This window comes from Lycorma delicatula, chromosome 11, assembly GCF_047948215.1.
Source record: "Lycorma delicatula isolate Av1 chromosome 11, ASM4794821v1, whole genome shotgun sequence".
NCBI lineage: Eukaryota > Metazoa > Arthropoda > Insecta > Hemiptera > Fulgoridae > Lycorma > Lycorma delicatula.
The window spans coordinates 76883966-76907078 of record NC_134465.1 but is presented as its reverse complement, the minus strand read 5'-3'; the positions used below and the strand labels follow the sequence as shown (position 1 = coordinate 76907078).

The window sequence follows — 23113 nt, the reverse complement described above, 5'->3', positions numbered from 1 at the left end:
TTGCCCACAGGTGTGAAAAGGTTTGTTTTATACAAAAATCACCACAATCTTTGTTCAATAAAGACTGTGGCATCCTGGTGAGAGAAGATGTGTTTCAGTTATTGATTTTGCAGTCTGCTTGGAAAAATGAAGCTGAGTTTGTACCAAATTTTGATTGAAAATCAGGAAACCAGCTTTGGAGACTTATGAACGCTTAATGCCCTGATAACCTCATAATTATACACTTCTTTATGTATCAGTGAAGTGCAAAATTTTCTTTTGTATAAAAACCTAAATTACTCTGAATTCCACATTTGGCACAATTTATTATTATTTCCATAGTAAATTTCCATAGTAAATCTTGTGGGTTATTAGGAGTTGTAAGTTCATTGAAAATTATACTGCAGTTTGGAACTTAAAAACAGTTAGTTGTGGAGTTTTTTAAAAATATATCTGAGCCATGGTAAACTTGCTATTAAAGCCATCAATATGGGATATTTTTTTTCCTACTTGTCTGGGCTGGATCTGTAGTGACTCAGCCCAGGTGAGTGTCCTTGTAACTCAAACAAGCCTTTCTGCTCGCTGGCATAATATCCGGTACGGCAGGTCAGCCCACCAGTTGGATCTTTTATTTCTTAATTTGTATCTGTTCCCCATTTGCCTGCTGCTAATCGCCAGAGGGGGATTAGTCAGGCCCGACTATTTCATTCCCGGGCCCTTCCCAGCAACTGGGACTTGGTTGGTCTTCTTTTTTCTCAAGACCCCATGTCTCTGACCCACTCTCTCTAATCTTCTTCTTTCTCTGTTAGAATATCCCATGCCAGTTTTACAATCGCCTTCCATTCCTCTGGGCCTCAGAGCATGAACGATACAATAGTATCAGGGGAGACGTCCCTCAGGTGTGCCCTCCCATCTTGGATATTCAGAGAAAGTATGCTGAGCAGAGTCCAAAAGCCCACAATACACACAGTTGGGTAACTCTCTTCTTCGGAATTTATTTAAATAGTCACCAAATCCTCCATGACTGGAGAGGAACTGGAAAGTGTAATGTTCCACCTCCCCATGCTCTTTCCCCAGCCATGGCCCCAGTCTGGGTATCAAGCAGCGCATCCAGGCGCCTGTCTGTGCAGAGTCCCATATTCGTTGCCATTCTCGTATCAAAAGTTCGGCAGCCCCTTCTTTGTCCATTTCTTTATAAATATGCTTTTGTTGGAGGGCCAGAAACTGAATCGGTAGGACCGGCTGCTAGGACTCCCGCTGCCGTAGTGGAAACCATTCAATATGCTGTATGAGTTTCAAGTTGGCTTTTCTTTGTTGTGCATTTAACTTCCTCACATTTTTCTGGCTACTGAAAACAGCAAACCAAGCAGGGACCACATAAAGAAGAGGTCGTGCAGACAGCAACAACCTCCACTTTGCTGCCCGTGTTCCTCATGTGCCATCTATCAGCCATCCCAGGGAGTTGATTACTTTTTCTGCTTTATCCATAATTTCCTGAAGGTGCTTTTGGTATAATCCCAACTTTTGAAAACACACGTCTAAGTATTTACAAATGGCATCATTTCTACTTGGTGAGCATCTATCAAAATGTTGATCTGTCAAATTCTGTACCATCCAACTACTGCAAGCACCTGGGCCTTTTTGGGCTCAAGATACAGTCATCATGACCTTAACCATCTGCTCACATGATTTATAGCTCTATTAGCCGAGCTCTCCATTTCATTCTCCAATCGTCGACACCAACATCACCAGGTCATCGCATGGGCGATTAATTTAACTTCTTCAGTGAATTTCATCCTCAAAATTACATCGAAGGTAAGGTTCCAAAGGAGAGGGCTAAGAACAGATCCCTAACAGAAGTGACAATCCAGACATAATTCTTTAAAAAAAATTGTTGCTTTACTAATTATGTTGCTTCATTTTGAAACAGATGTATAAAGTTGTATTATTATCCTTCACTAATTTTTGTCTGGATTGTCGCTTCTATTTGTGGAATTATACCTGTTGATTACACTGATAGGCAAAAAAAATGTTTTTTTGATGTTTCTCTAAGTATGATACCATTTCTTGAATTGCTTTTTTGTGTACATTACAGATCTGTAAATACAATTTTTCTGTCGCCCTTAATTTTAAATAAATTACGCTTCAAAAAATATTAAAGGAAAATATTGTTAAAATTTGTAAAATTTATAATTTTGCATGGTCATACCTGTGCTAAAATGATTTTGCTGATGCTTTTATTTTATAAATAGCCTCAGGCACATCCTGAATCAATGTCCAGCAGTAATTGGCCAGCATGTTAGTATTCCATTTCCCTTTGTAGCAGCTTTCCATCACTGAAATGTTTTGTGGAAACATTCACCATATTCATCACTTACATCTCTGAGGTTATTCAGGAAAAAATTCAGATGTGAGTGGAGGAAATGTATTTTCAAAGACATATTACATCTCATAGCTCTGTAAGAAGTAAGAAGTAAATTGATAACAATGTCGTGGTAATTGTCAAATTTTTGTTTGCCAAGAAAATTTTTACAAATGTCTTTAAATGAAGCCCAAGCTGCACTTTCTAAATTATTTAACATCGAGTTAAATACATCATTTTGACCAACTCTCTTATTTGAGGACCAACAAATATTTGTTCTTTAATTTTTCCTTCACTTACATTTGGAAATTACTGCCTGATGTACAAAAATCCAGAAGTATCCTTCTTCATTGCTTTTACAAAATTTTTCATTAGTCCTAGCTTTATAGTGAGAGGGGTAAAAATAATTTTTTGGGTTCAGCTAAGGGCTCATGAATAATATTTTTCCCATTTGTAGTTAAGTTGTCTTGTTTCTCCCACTCTTTGGTAACATAATGTTTATCCCTAGATCAGCTGTCCCATACGCAAAGAAAACACATGTACTCAATATAGCCTAACTGCATGCCTAACAAAATAGCTATCTTTCAAATCACCACACATGTTCCAGTTATGTTTTTTATAATTTATTTTTTCAACAACATCTTTCATCACCTATGTCTCTTTCAAATTAATACCATAAGCAATTTGTATCGAAGGATATTTGTTACTGTTGTGTAGTAGAACCACTTTTAAATTATACTTGGATGAATTTATGAAAAGGTGCCAACCCTCAGGTTTATGAACTTGTCCTAAGTGCAACATAAGCTCATCAATATTATTTTCCTCAATAAAGTACAGAGAAAGTTCTGTTTGTTGGCTTCAAAAGCCCAAAATCTTTGTATTTTTTTAAAGTAAATAACAAACCGTGCAGTCTTGATCCTAACAGTTCAGCTTGATTTTTTGATAAATTTAAATCCCTAACCGAGTCATTTAATTCACCTTGTGATATAAGATGTGGCTTATTGGAAGATAATTCAAAATCAAAATCATTGTTGCCTTCTTCAGTATTGTCTGATTCTTCATTGCTGCTTTCCAAACATACATTCACAGGTGGCTCAGGAACTGGAATAATTTCAGTGTGAGCTACAGGTCTGATTGCAGGTTGCAATGATTTTACAGTATGTTTAGATTTTTAGAAATTCCAGATACACTTGTTAAACAAAAGTAACAATCAGTTACATGATCCTTTGGTTCACGCCAAACTATAGGTACACCAAATGGCAAAGCCTTCTGTGTACCTTTCAGTTTAATTTCCTCTTAAATATACAGAACAATTAACGCATACTGTATGAGGAGCCCACATCTTATTCTGATCACCAATTTTACACTGAAAGTACAAATGATATGCTTTTTTAATTAAAGGTGTAATGCTTTTTTATTTGATTTTACAGTAAACTCACCACATATATAACAAAAGGCATCCACATCATTTACACAATTTCGAGGCATTATGACACTGCACTGTTAACAAACTTAAGACAGCAATAAGACTGAACAAAATTAATCCATTCCTAAATCCAGTCCTTAATACAAACAACACAACTGTGTTTTCAGCTACATGTTTTGACCTGCATAGACATGATTAATTTTGTCCATAAAGACTCAGTCCTCAGTATTAGATATGATGTTATAAAATGTGAGTATGATATGATTTAATTCTTTGCCTAGTATTGTTTATTTATAGCTTACAAATTATGTTAACAAAGTTAATAAAAAAAGAGCTAACAAAAAAAATTATAGAAGCTTAAAGCTAACTGTACATTGAAAAATTAAAAAATTAAAAAAAATTTCAAAAATGGCGGGTGATAAAAAGATTCTAAGATTCATGTTTGTTTTCAGCATAAAAAAACGATTTAAATCATGTATCGCATGTTAGGAAACAAAGATTATGTTTATCAGTGTTATCATAAATGAATTATTATTCTGTTGTTTTTTCAGATTGTGGCAGATCGTTCCACATTAGTGTTGTGTATTTTCATTTCACTTGATTACATTAAGCTAAAATTATAATGATAATGGTTAAAGAATTGCTAATGTGTATGTTATTAGTTTAAATAATTTTATTTAAAATTGATTGATTTCCAGGTGGAAAGTAAATTTAGAAACACCTGTTGTTGTATTACCTCGTAGTGCAAACAATACTGAAGTTTTAGTTGCGCATCTTGGTCATATATCATTATCTAATAATTTTACAAATTGTACTTCACCTGTTTGGGGTGATGATAATGATTTGGCTGAAAATTATAATATTGAAATAAAGGATATGAATTTGTTTACTCTTAATATTCAGCATAGAATTTCACAGTAAGTACTTTTTATAAAATTTTTATTATATTATATTGTAGTCTTTGTTTCCCATCACCTGCTTTCCATTGTGAATAATTCTGTTTTGAGCTCTGACATCCATGGTGGTGTGGTGGAACCTCTTCCTTTCATTCAGAAAGTTTAGTGCCTTCGAATTCTAGTCAGACTTATAATCTTTTACTTGCTGTGAGGTTCGTTCAATAATTAAAGAAACAAATGACTATAGAAAAATTCTTATTTATTCTATGGCAATGAAACGTAATGTACCTTTTCATTATATTCCCCAGTTACATTTAGGCACATGTCCCATCTTTCTGTGAGCTTTTTTATTCTAGTTGTGAAGAATTGTTCATCTTACTACGCAAGCCATTCTCGGAAAGAAATCTGATGAAGTGAGATTATGATTATATAAAATATGCAGGAACACCCCCTGATTTAACTTTTGAATAGTTTCTTCCCATGTCTTTTGTTCAGTATAAGGACAGGTATTATCATGAAGAAGAATTACAGTTTTTGAGAGATAGCCAGAAACTTTCCTTATTATTACAGGTTTTGGTTTTTTTTCTAGCATGTCACAACAATACTTGCTGTTGATTGTATGATTGTATCGGTCTTTTATAATCGCAAACCACTGTTAGCATCACTTCATCAGCTGAATTTTTTCCTGACAAGTGAACTTGGATGCTTCCATTTTGTACTCTAACATTTGGATTCTGGCTAAAAGTGATGAATTCAAGCATATTTGCAATTTATGCGATCTAAAACCATCATTACCTTCTGCTAAAAACTGTTGCTTAAGTTCTAACAAATGTGAATTTGGGTGCCTGTGATTTTGAGTCTTTATCATTTTGAAACCCATGTGGAACAAACACATTTTGTAGTAATTAAGCTTATCATAGGTGTGGAATGGATGTTGTTGATATTCACACTTCAAATTTCAGCAATTTCTTAACTTTTTATGAGTTTATCCTTGCAAGTAAGATCACTAATGCGAATTCACAAAGCATCAATTGAAACTTCCACCTGTGTTCTGTTACGATGAAAATCATTGTCACTTGTTCTGCCTGATTAAAATTTTTCCATTCACTTATAAAAATTTGTATTGTTAATATACCTATAACTATACAACATCCATAAGTGAATTTCACCAGATTTATATCATTATGAAAAAAAGTGCAAAACAAATTCACAGCATGCTGTTTGTTCTTCACGGTACACATTTCAAGCAGAGCTGAATTTTCAAATAAACAAAGAGGTTATAATAGTGAGAATTCTTTTCAAACGGCTAATAATTTGTATGTGAGGATTCCCAATTTGAACATCAGAAAACTTCAGTCTATTCTATTTAATAGCTTTTTCATAGTTGCCAATTTGTCTCTTTAATTTATTGAATGACCCTTGTACAAAATTCATTACTCATTAGAAAAAAATGTTTTCTTTATTGTTATTTTTATAAATACTTAAGTAAATATATGTTTTATTTTAAAGCTTTATATTGTGTACTCACAACTAAAATTTATTGTAATATAAGTCAGTGACAAAGGTAGATGGAATTTTTTACACTCAGCTTTATAAGGAAGCAGATAGTGTGTTTGGGAAGTACATCTATTTTTGTGCACCTGTAATTTAGAACAGCTGCTTGATTTCCATAAAACATGTTATCAAATGATATGTCTAAAAATAAAAATTAATACTATTTAATTTTTCTACGTCAATTTTTCATTTGGTATTAACTTCTTCATAAAGTTTAAATTTAAAGAACAATTGAAAGAAAATTATTTACTTTTCAATATATTTTTGTTTTTAGTTGATTTAATTGTTTTCAGTTTATTTAAAAATTTATCAATTTTATTTTTATCTTAAAGTACACATACATTATTTTTTAAAAAATGATGCTAATAAATTTGTGTTTTTAGTAATTTTTTTTTAAATAAAAAAATAAAAGGTATTGATAAGAAACTTGTATCTTAATAAAAATTAGAAAGGAATCTAAAGAAAAAATGTAAAGATGGTATTATTAAAGTTAAGCTAGACTCTCTTAGATTGAGCAAATATATAAAATTTCAGCTAAACTCGACAGATGATGAAGGAAAAGAACATCGGCGCAGTTTGATAATTTGAGCATTTATCAAATAAGATTACTGAGCACTGTTTTTATCACCATACTTTAGATGAATAAACCAAGTCTTGATAATCTCTACTGAAGAGATTATCAAATAAATCCATGAAAGACTGGTAATATTGATGATTGCTACACAGAACCATAGTGCATAGAAAATAAAAAAATAACAGTTAAGACAAATAGTAATTTTTAAATTGTTGAAAATTAAAGAGACTTTTTTTATGAAGAGGCTCTTAAATTGTAAGTCAACATGTTTGCTAATATACTTTGTATATCATGTTACACAGTCATTAATACATCGTTATAAAAATATAAAGAAAAAATTCAATCATCTGTTAAATCAGTTTAATTTTTTGTATTAAAAATCTTTTTATGAACTTGTATGTTATCTGGAATAAATTGTTGTGGTTACTATAAGAACTTCCTCTAGAAAAAGATATATCAGAATTTAGAATTTTTATGAAAACTAAGGTTTAGCCACATTATTAAAAAAAAAAATTGTATTAATTAAATTGAAAACCTTTTTAGTTTTTTTTAAGTCTGTGAAAATTAAAATAATGGATATTATTTGAAAAAAATATTGATTTTAACAGATTTTTCAGACAGTTATTTTCTCTTGCTCATCTTTTGTAATAAATAATTTTCTTAGTCTTTAGTTAGATGAACTGGAACAATTTTTTTTAATATTAACTGCTCTTTGTGTGCCTGTTATCAGACATTTTTCTTACAAGGGAGATTTCTGTCTTTTAGGCCTTAAAAACAAGCAATTTCCAAAAAATTATTAAAAAAGCTAATAAAAATAGATAAATAGAATTTTGTGTATGTAATTGTACATATTCATTTTGTAAAAAAGAAAAAGTTTTTCAATGAATGCGAAGGTAAGAAGAGCTGGCCAGTCAGTATGTCACTGAATGTGGAATTAAAATTATTGAAGGAATTGAATAAAAAAATTAAAAAATCTGAGATTTATAATCAGTAAACATCAGTGCATAAAGTAGCAACAATTTATTTTTTAAAAAAAGTAAGTTTTTGCCAATTTATGGCTACTTAAAAATATTTTTAATTTTGGTCTTCTATTTCTATTTTTTGTCCTTTTGTACAAAAAAAGTTTTTAATATCTTTCTATTATTCTAGTCTATAATGCAGATGATGTTTCTATGCATTTTAAGCTCAGAAATAGGCTAATCAGATAATTTTGTAGGTGCTGAGAAATTCCACAGGTCAGCAAAAGTAGTTCAAGATAAACACATGTGAAGTTCAAAAGTGTTACAATTACAAATTGACTTTGATCTTGAATTCAAAGCTTTGTTCTACTTTTGTTGAAAATTCACCTCTTTGTCACATTTCTTAATAATGTTTTCAGTATGTTGAAATCAAACATGAAGTGTATAATCCAGTACCCTTGCATGTTATAGATATTGACCTCAAAATCTTTATTAATTTTTAATTTTTTTGGCAAAGTAATCATAAATGATGACTGCTTCTTTCAAATGCTGATTTCCCATAAAATTATCTTAGTTTTATATTCTTGGTATGAATTACTTTCTTTTTCTCCTTTCGCACTAGCAAGCATAATTAAAAATGCCCCATACCTTGAAAATAAGCAAAAACTCTAGCAAGCATTCTTAATTATATTTCAAAACATACTGAAATAAAAACTTCAGAACGTACGTCTAATTGTAATACTCCTATTTTATTATTGAATATATTCTGTTTCCGATAGAAAAATTTTTTGGAAAGAATAAAAGAGCCTCCAACCTAAACAATAGGAGACAGATAGACTTGAGATGCCAGAACACTTACCGTACTCTGAAATTCTACCTTTGTCTCTACTACTTTGACTTGTTATAGCTTTGCAGTTATTACGTTGATATGACATTTACAGCGAAAATATATACTTTCAGAAAATGGAAAAAATCTAGGTTGATTAAAGAAGAAGGAAAAAATTGTTCCAATAATGAACAGCTGTCAGTTTTGTTTATTTAAAATAGCCCTATGTTCCTATTTATTAATGAATTTGAGCAAGATTCACAACTCCTGCCTGTTTGCAGTGAACTATACACTGTGCAGGAATTGTTTTAAGGGTTTATCATACTATTTCATTATAAACTCCCATTTTCTAGAGCTGATTTCAATAAACTTATGGGAATCCGTTGTGAAATATCCAGTGATATTGACCTGTTAGAGTTTTACATTAAACCAGCTAAATTCTTGTTAGGGAGATTTCTTACTATTACAATTACATTTAATACACTACAGATTAAGGAAAGATTTTCCAATTGTTCATCCAGTTAGTTGAAGTCCAACCATTGAGAGAATTTTTCAATTGTTTTTATGCAGTTATGAGATCTTTTCATTTTTCAAAACGGAAATGATCTTTTCTTTTTCATTAAGAAACTAAACGATTAATTATTAAAGAAATAAACATTTTATTGTACTTAGTATAGTGTAACTTTAGTGTAACTTAGTATAGTTTTGTATATTTGCTATACTAATAAATTAAGTCATTACTTTTTTAAAAAAAAACTTTTCAAAGAAATAATTTTCTTTCTATGCCAAACACTTTTTTTTGAAAACATGTAGCTTTTAAAATGTAAAACTTGAATTACTTGCAATTGACAGCAGAAAAATATGGATGGTATACAGAGATAAAGAAAGTAAATTCTGTTTATGTGTGCATTGAATAAATGAAATCAGTAGATCTATCTGTACATCTGTCCTTCATCAAATTCTTCTGATTTAAATTTGTTTTATTTATTTAACATTTTTTCAATTTTATATTTGTTTCTTACTTATTTGAAAAGGTATCATATGTATGTTAAAATCATGTTTAGTTCATAATTTTAGGATAAAAACAAAAGGAGATAAGGATGGATAAACATATACAAGCCTAGTCAGACGAGCGTGTAATCAGCATTTAGGAATTCTACCTGTGACAACAGGTTGTTGTTTTAACCATCATCTTTAAAGCTAATTTTAATTTTAGATTTTTAATTTTTTTCTTTAAGATTATCTTCTGATGGTCCATTAATGCGAGTTGAAAAGTTGTACAGTTGCAGAGAAGATGCAAAACCGATTTTACACGATACAACAATTCATCTTAATGTTGAGAGGGATACCGGACAGGTCAGAATGAAACAGACAGAAGATATATTATTGGAACCAAACTATTCTGAATTTTTTCAAGCTGAAAAACAAGATGTTTTACAGGTAATAATTATTTTAGTCTATGAAATAATATTTTGTATATCTATGGTATTATATAAAGACAAAGAATTTTTGTTTTTTAGGGATAAACAAAAAAAGCACTCTATCAATCACAGCCAAATTTGTACCCATGTTTCTTTGCATAACTGAGAAGGTTTTCAGATATACATATTAGGTCTGAAAAGTTCCCGAATTAAATTTCTGTAGTCAATACAAGTAGCACCATCTCTCGCATAACCAAGGAACTATGTAGTACAATGTCTGACAAGTGTGTGTATAAAATTTCATCACGTTTCATCATTCCAATCTCGAGTTATATTCAGTCGCATACGTTGTGTTCATACAACTTTGTGCAAGCTCACAACATGGAACAAAGAAATGTGATAAAATGTTGTGTTTGACTTCAAAAATCATTCATTGAAATTTATTCTATGATACAGCAGGCATTCGATGATGAAGCTGCACCTCATGTTACAATATACACATGGTGGAAGTGGTTTAAAGATTGTAGAGAGTCGTTGAAGGACGATGAATGAAGCAGGAGGCCGTCAACAGCTAGCTGTTCATGACAAAAACATTGCGAAAGTGGCACACGCTCCTGCTTGAACAATCTCATCTCACTTTTTGGGCCTTAGAAGAAGAGCTAAACATCAATAAAGATGTGACACATACAATTCTAATAGAAAATATTAATCACCAAAATGTGTGCTTTTGTTTTGTTCCACACTCCTTGACCAGAGAAGAAAAACAGGGACGTCTTTGTTGTGTTCAAGACTTCATTGAAACTGCTGATAGCGACCCAAATTTTTTGCAAACAATTGTAACTGGGAATGAAAGCTAGTGCTTCATGTATAATCCACAAACGAAGCATCAACTGCTGCTTGGTTGAGTCCTGGAGCACAAAGACCGGCAAAAGCCAGGCAAAATCAAGAGGGAAAACAATGTAGATTGCATTCTTCGACTCAAAGGACCTGATTCATCATGAATTTGCCTTGACTGGTCAAACTGTGAATTCTAAATTATATTTGGAAGTAATGAAACGCCTGATATGTTGCATTCGTCGAATCCAGTCTGAGTACCAGGAACTCTTGCACGACAATGCACTGGCACACATAGCAACAGTTTTAACATGTTATTATGCCGCATATCAAATCATCGTTTTATCCTACCTGCTCTATTTACCCAACTCGGCTCCAGCAGACTATTTTCTGTTCCTGAAACTCAAGATGAAGGGCTGCTTTATCGATAACATTCTGGCCATCTAAAGGGCTTGCACTGAGCAGTTAAAGGTGATCCCATAAAGTGATTTCTCTAGAGTGTTTGACAGGCTCTACCGGTGCTGCAACGAGTGTATAACTAGAGAAGGGTTCTATGTAGAGGGCTGATGCGAGCAAATTCATTTATCTTTAAATCTCTATTTTTATTTAATTTAGTTTGAGAACTTTTCAGACAAACTGCATATTTCATCTCGAAAAATCTTGAAAAAAAATGCTTATATACACACATAAATATATGTGTATATATATAAAAACCATTTACCACCAAGAATACGGAATTTGATAATGCTTCTTACCTTACGCTTATTATATTTTTCTAATAGTGCTTTTGAGGTTTTACTTTATCACCAGTTAAACTTTTTCTTCCAAATCAGTACTGTACTGAGTGGCTAAGAGTACAGTACTATATGTGTGGCTAGCCACAAATAAAAAAATTTAATTTTATATTTTTTAATATTTATGACTACATATTTTTATATGTTATAATTTTAATGGTTTGAATTTAATGTGTGGTTTGTAAGAAAAAGTTTAACTGATGATGAGGGAAAACCTTGAAAGCGCTATTAGAAAAAAAATAATAAGCATAAGGTAAAAAGCATTATCAAATTCTGTACTTTTGGTGGTAAACGGTTTTTATACTTTTGTCTCTGAGATATTAGTACAGAGGGCAATATGGACAAATACAATAACAAAAGAATTGTTTTTGCTAAGTTAATATATATATATATATATATATATATATAGATGTAGTAGTATGCATAGTAGTATTATATTTATAGATGTAGTAGTAGAGATTTGCCGGTTGAAGCATAAACTTTAATGAATTTCATTAATGAACTATGAGCTTCTATCACTGTGAGCTTGTTTGAACTGAAATTAATTCATTATTGTATATCTGCCTCTTTGGCAAAGAAATAAGTTATGAATTTTTCATCGTCAAAAGTGTGTGTGTATTTTAGTCCCTATAGCTACTTTTATTCTGTCTTTTGTAATTTAGTTTCTTTTTCAGGTTTCTATAAAGCCTGAATGCTTTAATTGTTATTTATCAATATTATTCTCACAATCATGAGGATAACAAACAATGCAGGGGTCCAGGGGGCAGAGTCCTCTGTAGACAGGAATGGCGACTGAAGCGAGCTCTGTGGGTGTCCAAGGTGCCATCCTGCTGGCAAATTGGGAATGGCGAGCGAAGCAAGCTGTGCGGCTCTGGGGTAGGCCCCGAGGAGCCCCTTATTTGGCTCTAGGGTTCACCTGGGCCCTGAGGATCCAGGTTTTGGCTAGATGGGCCAGCTAGTGTGTTTCTTTTTTTACTGCTATTTGTTGTCTGCAGAATTCTGATATTGTCATTTTTACTGATAGCTAAATTCATCTTGATATCCAATCTATTATTCATTATTGAATATACTGTGTAGTAGTACAATTAGTACTATAATAATAGTATATAGTGTTGTAAAATATTTAATCAACTGTCACCTGATCCTGTCCAAAAAACAGATTTTAGTAAGATGTTTAATTGTATTAAGGCAGTAAAAAATTAAATTGAGGTTGAATAGGAAAATAAATATTATTAGAATTTTCTTTAGGTCTAGTTTTCCGTGAAGAATTTTTGAGCAGTAAAATTTTTAATTATTTCTTTAAGAAACATAATTTTATTTACAAATGAAGCATAATATACTGTAGAGTTTTAATCATACTTTTGAGAGAGAAGAAAGTAAAAAACAAGAAGTGAAGTTTGATACAGCATACACAACTGTTATTAACAATAAACATTCATACTTTGAACATTATTTTATGACTACGAATGGAGGAAAATGTTTGTATATTGCAGCATAATCTAATTTTTAATTGGTTTAGGAAGCTGATGTTTTGCTCAATGGAAGCATTAAGATTGTACAAAAGTCAGACAGGAGTCCTTAAAGAGGTAGATTATAATAATGATGGACTGGGGTTTTCGAAGTGGAGATAGGAGTGGTTGACATTTTAGAAACTGTCTTGGAATGCACTTTTCTATGAAGATTAGTCAGTATTTTAATATTAATATCATTCATTAACTAAAATAAAAATAGATAAATTACAATATACTGTTAGCTTCTGGAAGTTTGTAGAAAGTATTTTATTAAATGTTGTTTCCCACTTAGATATTTTCTTCAGGATACTGCTACCAAAATGCTTCAGATATAAAAGACTTGTTTGGAATTGGAACTCATAACTATTTTTTATTTTGTAATTAGTATGTTACTGTATTTTTTTTTTTAAATTTAACTTTAGCTTTTAAAGATTTATTATATACTTTTTTCTTTTCTTACAGATAAATGGTAGTATTATTACTCCAATTAAAGTATCTTTATCAAAAGAACAGTACGAGCAAGTTATAGAAACATTTTTAGCTATTAATTCTGTTCAAACTGGTATACTTGCTGGTCCTCAGCAGCGTACTCTTATGGATATCGTAGAAGAAGAAGCTGAATTGCATACAGGCGTATCTGCGCTTAATTTAGATCCAACATTACGTGCAAGAATGTTAATACATTCAACAAATAATCAAAATAATGTTAGTGAGCATAATTTAGCTTTAAAAGGTAATTATTTTCAAAAATTTTTAACTTTTTTCTTTTTTTTATTGAAGGTAAAAGATTGTTTTGTTTAGGTTTTACATTCTCTAATTTTCATGAATAAATTAAAAATATTTTTTTTAAACATTCCTAAGACTAATATATAATAAAAGAGGAGATATTATCCTGAATCCAAAAATATTAAAAAACTGTTATAAAATTCTGTATGTTGCATCTATTTGATCAATTTTCTCAGAAATGGCTTAACTATCAAAATTTTAGTGGTAGTGCTAGTATGGAGGCTGCCAAATTATTAAGCTAAGCACAAGTCTTATCAATGTTTTAATTTAATTATTAATTTATACAATACTAGCGGACCCATCATGGCTTCACCCACGCTATATGGTTACTAGCATTTCTTGATGCGGTCAGAGGATGTTTAGTCAGTGAGGGCTCGCTGCGACTTGCTTCCGTGCTATTCGTATGGGTAAAAGTGTATTTTTCCTGGTTCTTATTGTTATCTAACAAACACCTCTAGGAAGTGGCCGTAATTCATTTCTCATTTATTTATTTTTTTTTTAATTATTTTTATGTTTTGTAACCAAGTAACCGGAGGCAGATGCTGCAACCAATCGTATCCTACATACAATAACAGTGGCTGTGTTGGTTGAGTTGCCACATATACACCATCACACCCCTTAAAAAATCTTAAAATTACTTTAATCTTAAAACCCCTTAAAAAATTAAAAAAAAAACACTTGAAAATGGTTTTTAGATATTTATCTGAAGAATATTTGCAGCCCCAATTTAGTGAATTTCTTGTTTATTATAGTTGGAAATGGGGAAAATTTGCAGTCATTGTTAAAAATTTTTTTACTTTTCTTCACCCCTTTCAAGGTCAAATTTTGAAAAATCTATAATTAGTTTTTAGATATTTACATGAAAATTACACACACCAAAAGTTGATATCCTAATTTTTTACCAAGAAATTAAAAAAAAAATAGTCAGGTTTCAAAATAAATCCAAAATCTTTTTAACCCTTTAAACTCAGAATTTCAAAAAAATCCTTTCGTAGCGTGCATTTACACCATAAGAAGAACATGTATACAAATTTTCATCAATTTATCTTCAGTAGTTTTTGATGAACCAGTCAGGACATGTTCTTTTATATATATAGATTATTTATACATTAATATTTTTATTCTTAATTACTAATTCTATTCTATCCTCAACGCTGTAAAAAGATATTCTTAATTTTTCTATAATATCTTTATCACAATGACAGATATATGTTAGGTTTTCTATCAAATTTACTTTAAATAGTTATTGTCCAAAATCTTTTTCTTTATAAACCAAAGGTTTTGGGTACATATCTGGGTTATTTCTTGGCCATGGAAGGTTATTGATATTGATTTCTTACAAAAATTTTATCATGATTTTAGCTTTGTGCCATGGTGCACTAACATGCATTAAAATTATTTCTTGATCTGAGGAAACAATTTTTTCTTTATAACTTTATCAACTTCAAAAATAGATTCATCAGAGAAACAAATGTAAGAAAAAAATGTATTTGTAACTAAGCAAATAAATAAATAAACAAGTAGTTAGATTACTTACCTTTGCCCATTTGCCTTGCAGTCCAATTACATAGTCATTTATTCTGTTCTAATCGCTTGTTGGACATCAGTGGAATAATTTTTGTCTTTTTATGAGATGAGGCCTTTTATATCTTCATTTTTTCAAAGCTCTGCTGACCTGGATGAAATAATTATTCTATAAACCTTCATTTGACTGTTCAGCCACTATTAATATTTCTTCTATTAGCTAAAGTTAACATTTTTTATTTTCTTGAAAATCTTTCGGTATATATTCTTTTCTTCCAAGTTTATTTTAATTTTGTTCAAATGATTAATTTTTGTTTACAGTTTTTTTAATTTTGCTTACAAACTTTTGAGAAATATCAAATTTCTCAAAGGTTCTTATCTATGTAGAATAAAGATTCTTTGATTAAAAATAGCTGTTAAGAATAAAGATTACTAATAGCAAATTTCTCAAGTCTTATTGTTGTCAGGCTCTGTGATTATTGTCCTTCTTTTAACATAACTTTCATAGTGTTTTTTTAAGGTGAAATGTCTTGACGTCTTACCAATAATTTTTGCTATTAATAACATTTTATTTTTATATTTTATTAATAAATTCTTGTTCTATGCGATTTGTTTGTTTTTATGTTATTTACATAATTTTTCTATATTTGTTTCAGTGTCATTTGAACTTCCCTTGTTAACAATGGAATTAATAGCTGACTTTGGTAGTGGTGAACAAGGATTGGTTGATCTATCATTTAAAGAACTTGTTGTTCAGTATGATCAATCACAAATGTCAGAAATTAATATACAGGTTTGTTATAACTGGTCCTGACAAGGCAATAATACAAGGTCTGTTTAGAAAATAACCAAACATTTTTAATTATGTCCCATGGAGATATTTAGTGATGTGCGGTTAGCAGCATTGTGTTCCGCATAATCTCCTCTGTTACCATATGTTGTTGGATTGTTGATATCTCATTTAGTTTTTGTGTTATTGTTATTTGAGTGCAGTGTGTTTAAGTGTTAGTAGTAATTTTTGGGAGCAACGATACAATGTAAAACTTTGTGTGAAACTGGGGAAAACTTTCACAGAAACGTTTCAACTTTGGGAAGCAAGCTTACAGAGATGATGCTCTGGGTCGTACACAATGTTACAAATGGTTTTTTGTCTCAATTTAAAAGTGGTCGTCAATCGATTTAAGATGACCCTTGATCAGGTAGGCCTTCGACTTCAACTGATGACACCTGTGTTCAGAAAACTAATGATATGGTGCGTGCAAATCCCCAATTGACTGGCAGACAACTTGCAGAAGAGGTTAGCATCGCAGTCGGATCATGCCATGACATTTTGACTGAAAAATTGAACATGCATCGAGTTGCAGCAAAGTTTGTTCCTTGTTTGATGACCGAACAGCAGAAAGAACATAGAGTACATGTTTGTTGGCAACTTCTTGAACAAACCGATGACAGTGAAACATTCATACCAAGGATCATAATAGCAGACTAAAGCTGGTGTACGCTATAACATAGAGACAAAAATTCAATCATCATAATAGATTGGCAAAGGATCTCCACACCCCAAGAAAACATGCCATCTTGATCCGATGTCAAGGTAGTTCTCTTTGTTTTTTTTTTATTTTAATGGAGTTGTGCATTTTGAATACTTGCCTCAAGGTGAAACAGTGAACTGTGTGTACTATCAAGCCATTTTACAACGGTTACATGAAAAAATTCACTAAAAGAGACCTTTTCTTCTTTTTTTTTCCTGTTTAGCCTCCGGTAATTACCATTCAGATAATACTTCAGAGGATGATATGTATGAGTGTAAATGAAGTGTAGTCGTATACAGTCTCAGTTCGACCATTCCTGAGATGTGTGGTTAATTGAAACCCAACCACCAAAGAACACCGGTATCCACGATCTAGTATTCAAATCCGTGTAAAAATAACTGACTTTACTAGGAGTTGAACGCTGGAACTCTCGACTTCCAAATCAGCTCATTTGGGAAGACGCGTTCACCACTAGACCAACCCGGTGGCTCACTAAAAGAGACCTGAGTGTGGCAAGACAACTCATGGTTCCTTCACCATGACGATGCACCTGGATGCTCAGCTTTGTAAATTGGTCAGTTTTGTGCCAAAAATCAGATGAATCTCCTCCCTCAGCCTACCTGCTCGCTAGACCTGGCTTCTCACCTTTTTCTTAAGTCCGAAATTATAATCAGTGATGAAAGGACACCATTTTGAGATTATTGATGACATTAAAGCGAATTCGTCACAGACTTTATAGGCCATTTGAAATGAAGCTATCTAGGACTGCTTTGGGAAAGTATGTGAATAGGGGAGGGGAATACTTTGAAGAGAAGAAGGACCAATAATCTGTAAATTAATAATAAAAATTAAAAAAAAATATTGTTTGGTTATTTTTTTAAACAGTTCTCATATATCACAGTCATAGATAGCTCATGTCATTCTTATACCTTATCAACCCTTGTACATAAGGTAAATTCCCTTATTTTTTTTGTATTTAGCCGCATAAGTCACTTATTTATTGTGTTTGAGTAAAATGGACCACAAACTTGTTTTCTCTCTGTCAAGATTGCAGAGGCTACAAAATAATAAAGGTCGACTGTTGGCTGAAATGAGTCAGACTACCTACTCTTTCTAACCTCTTCTAATGTTTTTATAACAATAAACTAGAAATTGCGTTGTACTTCTATTTGTCTTTTTATTATGTTAATAATTGGATAACGTACACTTAAATTTTATTTATTACTTGCTGTAGGAGAACCTTCTTATTTTTTAAGAAGGTTGATTTCAAAAGAATAAATTATTAGGTCTTTTTTGGATGATTGTGGTGGAACAGAATGCTGTGAGTGTAATCTATTCATTGTGAAAATTTCAAATGAAAAACATAAAGATAGGTTTACTTGACCTTCAGATTTACTTGTAATTGTTAAATGTTATGTCAGGAATTAAAATTATTATATTTCTGATTTTTTGCACTCTTGACAATTGATTCCATCAGTGTAACTGCTTAATCTCTTTGCTATATTGTTTCCTTTTATCAGTAACTGAGTAACTTTAAAAAAAATAAATTCATGATTAAAAAATATTACATCTAAATAGATTAATCTAGCTGTCATCCACATATTTTTATATTTATATAAATATACCTTACCTATTTATGTAAGTCAAACTTACTGTATTAACCCAAAAAATTGATTTTTGTGGGATCCCACATTTTCAGTTGTTATTAAATTATATTATTGTATTAAATATATTTATTTTTGATTTGTTAATTTGTAGAAAATTGTTTTTTTGAAATTTATTACTGACAAATATGTAAATTCTGCTGTCCAGGACTGGAAATATTAAATTTATTAGCACAGTTGTCAATATGTTAATGAATTATTTGAATTGTCAAAAATAATATATATATATATATATATATATATATATATATATATATACATGATTTTTCTAAATTCTTTTCAAGACCCACATAACCTTCTGTACTAATATATATTGTATATATAATCCAACTTGATCAACCTAAGTACAGAAATTAAAAAGTAAGTAAGATGATACCTTATTTTTTCATAACTTTACAATAGCGCTTTAGTGGCAACCCACATCTTCAGTTGTAATTTTTATTTTTTAATTTTTACTTGAAGATATTTAAAATATATATATATATATAAAACTTTTGGTAATATAGGTAATTCCATTTTTTTATCAAATTAAAACTGAAAATTAAGAATTAAAATATAAAAATAATGATAATTTAAAATTTTTTTAAAAAATATATAAAAAATTTAATTATGAACATTAAAATGAACATATATAAAATATGATGTCAGAATTAATAAAGTTAAAAATAAACAACTTTCTATACAGTAAAACAATAAACATAATACATTTAAACAAATAGATCCATACGGTACTGTTAACATTGGCAAGCCAGGACAGTATATTTTATACTAATTATTTGTCAAGTTACTAAGACCATTACACAAAAACTATCTCTTTCCCTTTTCAATTGGCATTCAATTTTTGAAAAAAATTGAATGCCAAATATTACTCTACCCAAATATTTTTGAGCCATTTTTGAAGAATTTATTTTGAACCAGCCCAGAGGTATTAAAGTACTGGCTCATACACATACACATCTTTCAGAAATTTCTATAACTTTTTGTTTTTTTCTGGATTAAGGAAGTCCTGAAACATTAACTTTGTTAAAACCCCAATATCCAAAATTTTGAGCATTGTAAATTATGTAAAATTTTGTGGCGAGCGCTGTACTTTCTTGTTATAGTTATGCTGCTGTTGCAATAATAGATCTATAACCAAGAAAGTAAAACAAAAGAAAAAATTTCTTCTTAACTTAATAAGTTAACTTATTTTATACTAAAACATTAAAAAAAAGAAACACATGTGGTGATAGGTCATAGGCTTATTAAATACTTTGGGATTAAAATTGTTAATAATAATACATTTTTATTTTAATAGATGTCTCTTCGATCATTATTATTGGAAGATTTATTAAAACCACCAGATTCTAAACATCGTTGTATAATGACATCTGTATCGAATTCAGCTGGAAGTGGTCCTGGAATAAGTGCACCTATACCAAATTTTGTATCAAAATCATGTCCAAATTTGTCAAATAATCTAAACCAGACGGTATTTATTGATATGCATAATTCATTACCAGATCATCTAGAAGCTGAAACCGTTCTAGGTGCTCCATCACATAAACCAAAACACATTCCATGTAAGTTTTATATTTGTGTTTATTATTATTAATTATATCATCACAGATTATAATACTGATTTACTTATAAATTGATTAGTTAATTTGGATTTTTAGAAATTGTGAAAAAATGGACCAATTTTAGTGAATGATCAAATGTTTTAACGCTTAAGTCAGAACGGTAAAAAAATGGAAATTTTTAAGAATTTCATTTCAGGAGGATATTTATGAAAAGTATTTTAAATTTCTGCAATAATGGCTGAGCACTCGTGTATGTAAAATAAAATTATTAACAGCATTGAGAAAGGAAGTTGATGTCTATAAAAGTTATCTTAATATGACTGTTGCTGATCTCAGTGGTACGGTTAGCTGTAAAAACAGTAACAATAAGTTATGTACAACTTTCAGAAAAATTTTAATAGTCACTAAGCATTCTCCTCTACTCCATTCATTAGAGCTTTACTGATTGATGTAAACTAAACATATAAATGTACAAATAATATGTATATTTTATTAATAATACGCTTATTTCAAAAAGGTTTTTCTTAAGTAATACTAACCTCATCACATTTTTGAGTATATTTTTGCATGGATATTGAATTCTTTTAACATTTTTTATTTACTGTTTTCACAGTGTATAATAAAGGAAATAGTTTAACAAAGTCACTGAAAAGAACAAATGAAGAATATCCTTGTACTCCTCCGCCATCTCCAAGAACGCATACTTCACCACGATTATATCATGAAGATAATCTAGTCCATATTAATGTTATATTGCGTAAACCACGACATCACTCACACAATGTAAGTAATATTTATTTTCTATTTCTTAGTAATTTCTTTGGCGAAGTTTTGTCATTAGGACAACTACTTTTACAATTATTATCAGTGAAGTAAAATTAAAACTAACAACCATTGTTTATTAAATTTATATCAATTATTATCAAATTGTTCTGTTTTACACCCCACTTTCTGTCACTGTGTGTTGTGTGTGTGTGTGTGTGTGTGTGTGTGTGTGTGTGTGTGTGTGTGTGTTTGTGTGTGTGTGCGTGTGTGTGTGTGTGTGTGTGTGTGTGTGTGTGTGTGTGAGTGCATGCGTGCGCACATCCACTTTTTATTTTGGTCATTCGATTATAAAAAATGGAAGTTTTATATTCATGTTACTACACTTTCAACTGTTCAGAAATTATATTTTCTTCATTTGACATATTTTATTTCCTTCAAGATCCTAATAATTTGACTTCAAGAAATGTTTAAACAAAATTTTTGTTTTTGTTATAATCTAAAATATATTGATTGTGCTTAAATCAAAATAAGTGGTTTTTATAATTTATTTCTTATGCCATTATTTAGATGACAAGGACTGTTATGATTGATTTTAATAGCCTTGACATGGTATTTAATGTCGAATCGTGGGTTGTTGTATTGGATTTCTTCGGTATAAGTTCATCAAATCAGGGTTCAGTATCTATGGTAAATGGATCTGCTGGTATTTCTAACGATAAAACGACAAGCAATGATTTAAAGGAAACTACCAAATATCATGACACAAGTAAGTTATAAAAAATTGGAAATTTCTGTAGTAATATTTAATTTATTATTTTATTTCAAGGAAAGTTTGTCTTAAAAATAAAGAAATAACAGACATTTATAAGCTATACAGGAATAGTGTATTGGTGTGATAAAAAGTTTAAAAGGTAAAGTTTAATAATGAAATTAGTGGATAAGGTGGATTAGTGGATAAATATATCCCTCGCATTGTTTTTGTAACTTGTTTAGAGAAGTAGCGAAGGAGTTTTAGAGACTATGACTAACAATCATTGAGGAAGATAAACATTTTAAGATTCACATTGTTGAATGAGCTTTATTTTTTTCACCCGTAAAATTATGAGAATTTTGAGAAATACACTGTAATATGAACTTTGAGTAAAAGACATGATGTGATGTACAATTAGAAAATAATTATAAACTATAAAAAAAATTTAGCAGGAAGTTAAATATTAATAGTTAAGATTTTAGATAGGACAGAAAACTGGATCCCTTACCTGGAACATCTCAGGGAGTAGCATCCTTAGAATTAAAGGGTGTGTAGTAAGTATTACTTATATTAAGTTAATTAAGTTTAACATATATAAGTTCCTTGCATTAATTTTATTAGTGGTCGATACCATATTTAATAAACTGGTTCCTGGAATCAGTAAAGTTAAACAATGCTGGATTTATTTTCGGTGCAAAGCTTTTGCCTTTCATTAGCCTTTAATTAGTATTTATGTAGGAATAACTTTAGTTTTACAGAAATATAATAGAACCAGGAGTTGTCTATATGGTATGATTTTACCGGAACCGAAATGATTGTTATGAAAAATATTTGTTTCTTCCTGACACTCCACATTTTCATTTTTTTCTCAAAAATTTATGTTTTAACAACCACTGTTAAGTACGATGAATTATGGAAATATATATCATATTACAATAGGATTGCAAAATGGTTACATTAGAAAAAAGATTTCAATTTTTTGGTATCCTGGTGGTTTGTTAGAATAGAATCCAAACCTTACAATGTTACAATGAAACCTTACAATGGTAAACTGCAAAAAATATGTATAGGCTAGTAAGGCTTCCGGAGTTTTTAGTTGTGTATTGTACTTGTTCAGTTTACATGGGTTTATTTAATTTCTTAAATTACCTAACTGAAATACAATTATATGGAAAATTACATAATAAAAAATAATTACATATGACATAAATAAGTGAATATGTCATACATAAATATTGACAAATGACAGATAACTGGAAAATCATAGATAGAAAAAACCCGATTGAGCATGGATAAAGTGAAAACATTACTAGGTTAAGAGAGATTAGTGAAAGATACATTATGATAAAGTGAAAACATAAGTAGGTTTGGAATTATTTTGCGAGTATCATGT

General features: G+C 30.4%; 1 protein-coding gene across 1 annotated transcript in view; it reads left to right on the top strand.

Moving 5' to 3' along the window:
- The window catches only part of Vps13D (vacuolar protein sorting 13D), a 250013-nt gene that overhangs the window by 103120 nt on the left and 123780 nt on the right, over positions 1 to 23113 (top strand). Inside the window, exons 24-30 of the mRNA XM_075378066.1 lie at positions 4466 to 4684; positions 9815 to 10016; positions 13599 to 13869; positions 16103 to 16239; positions 19940 to 20204; positions 20818 to 20987; positions 21537 to 21735. Coding sequence (XP_075234181.1) covers positions 4466 to 4684; positions 9815 to 10016; positions 13599 to 13869; positions 16103 to 16239; positions 19940 to 20204; positions 20818 to 20987; positions 21537 to 21735 — 1463 coding nt within the window. The remainder of the gene's footprint in view (positions 1 to 4465; positions 4685 to 9814; positions 10017 to 13598; positions 13870 to 16102; positions 16240 to 19939; positions 20205 to 20817; positions 20988 to 21536; positions 21736 to 23113) is intronic.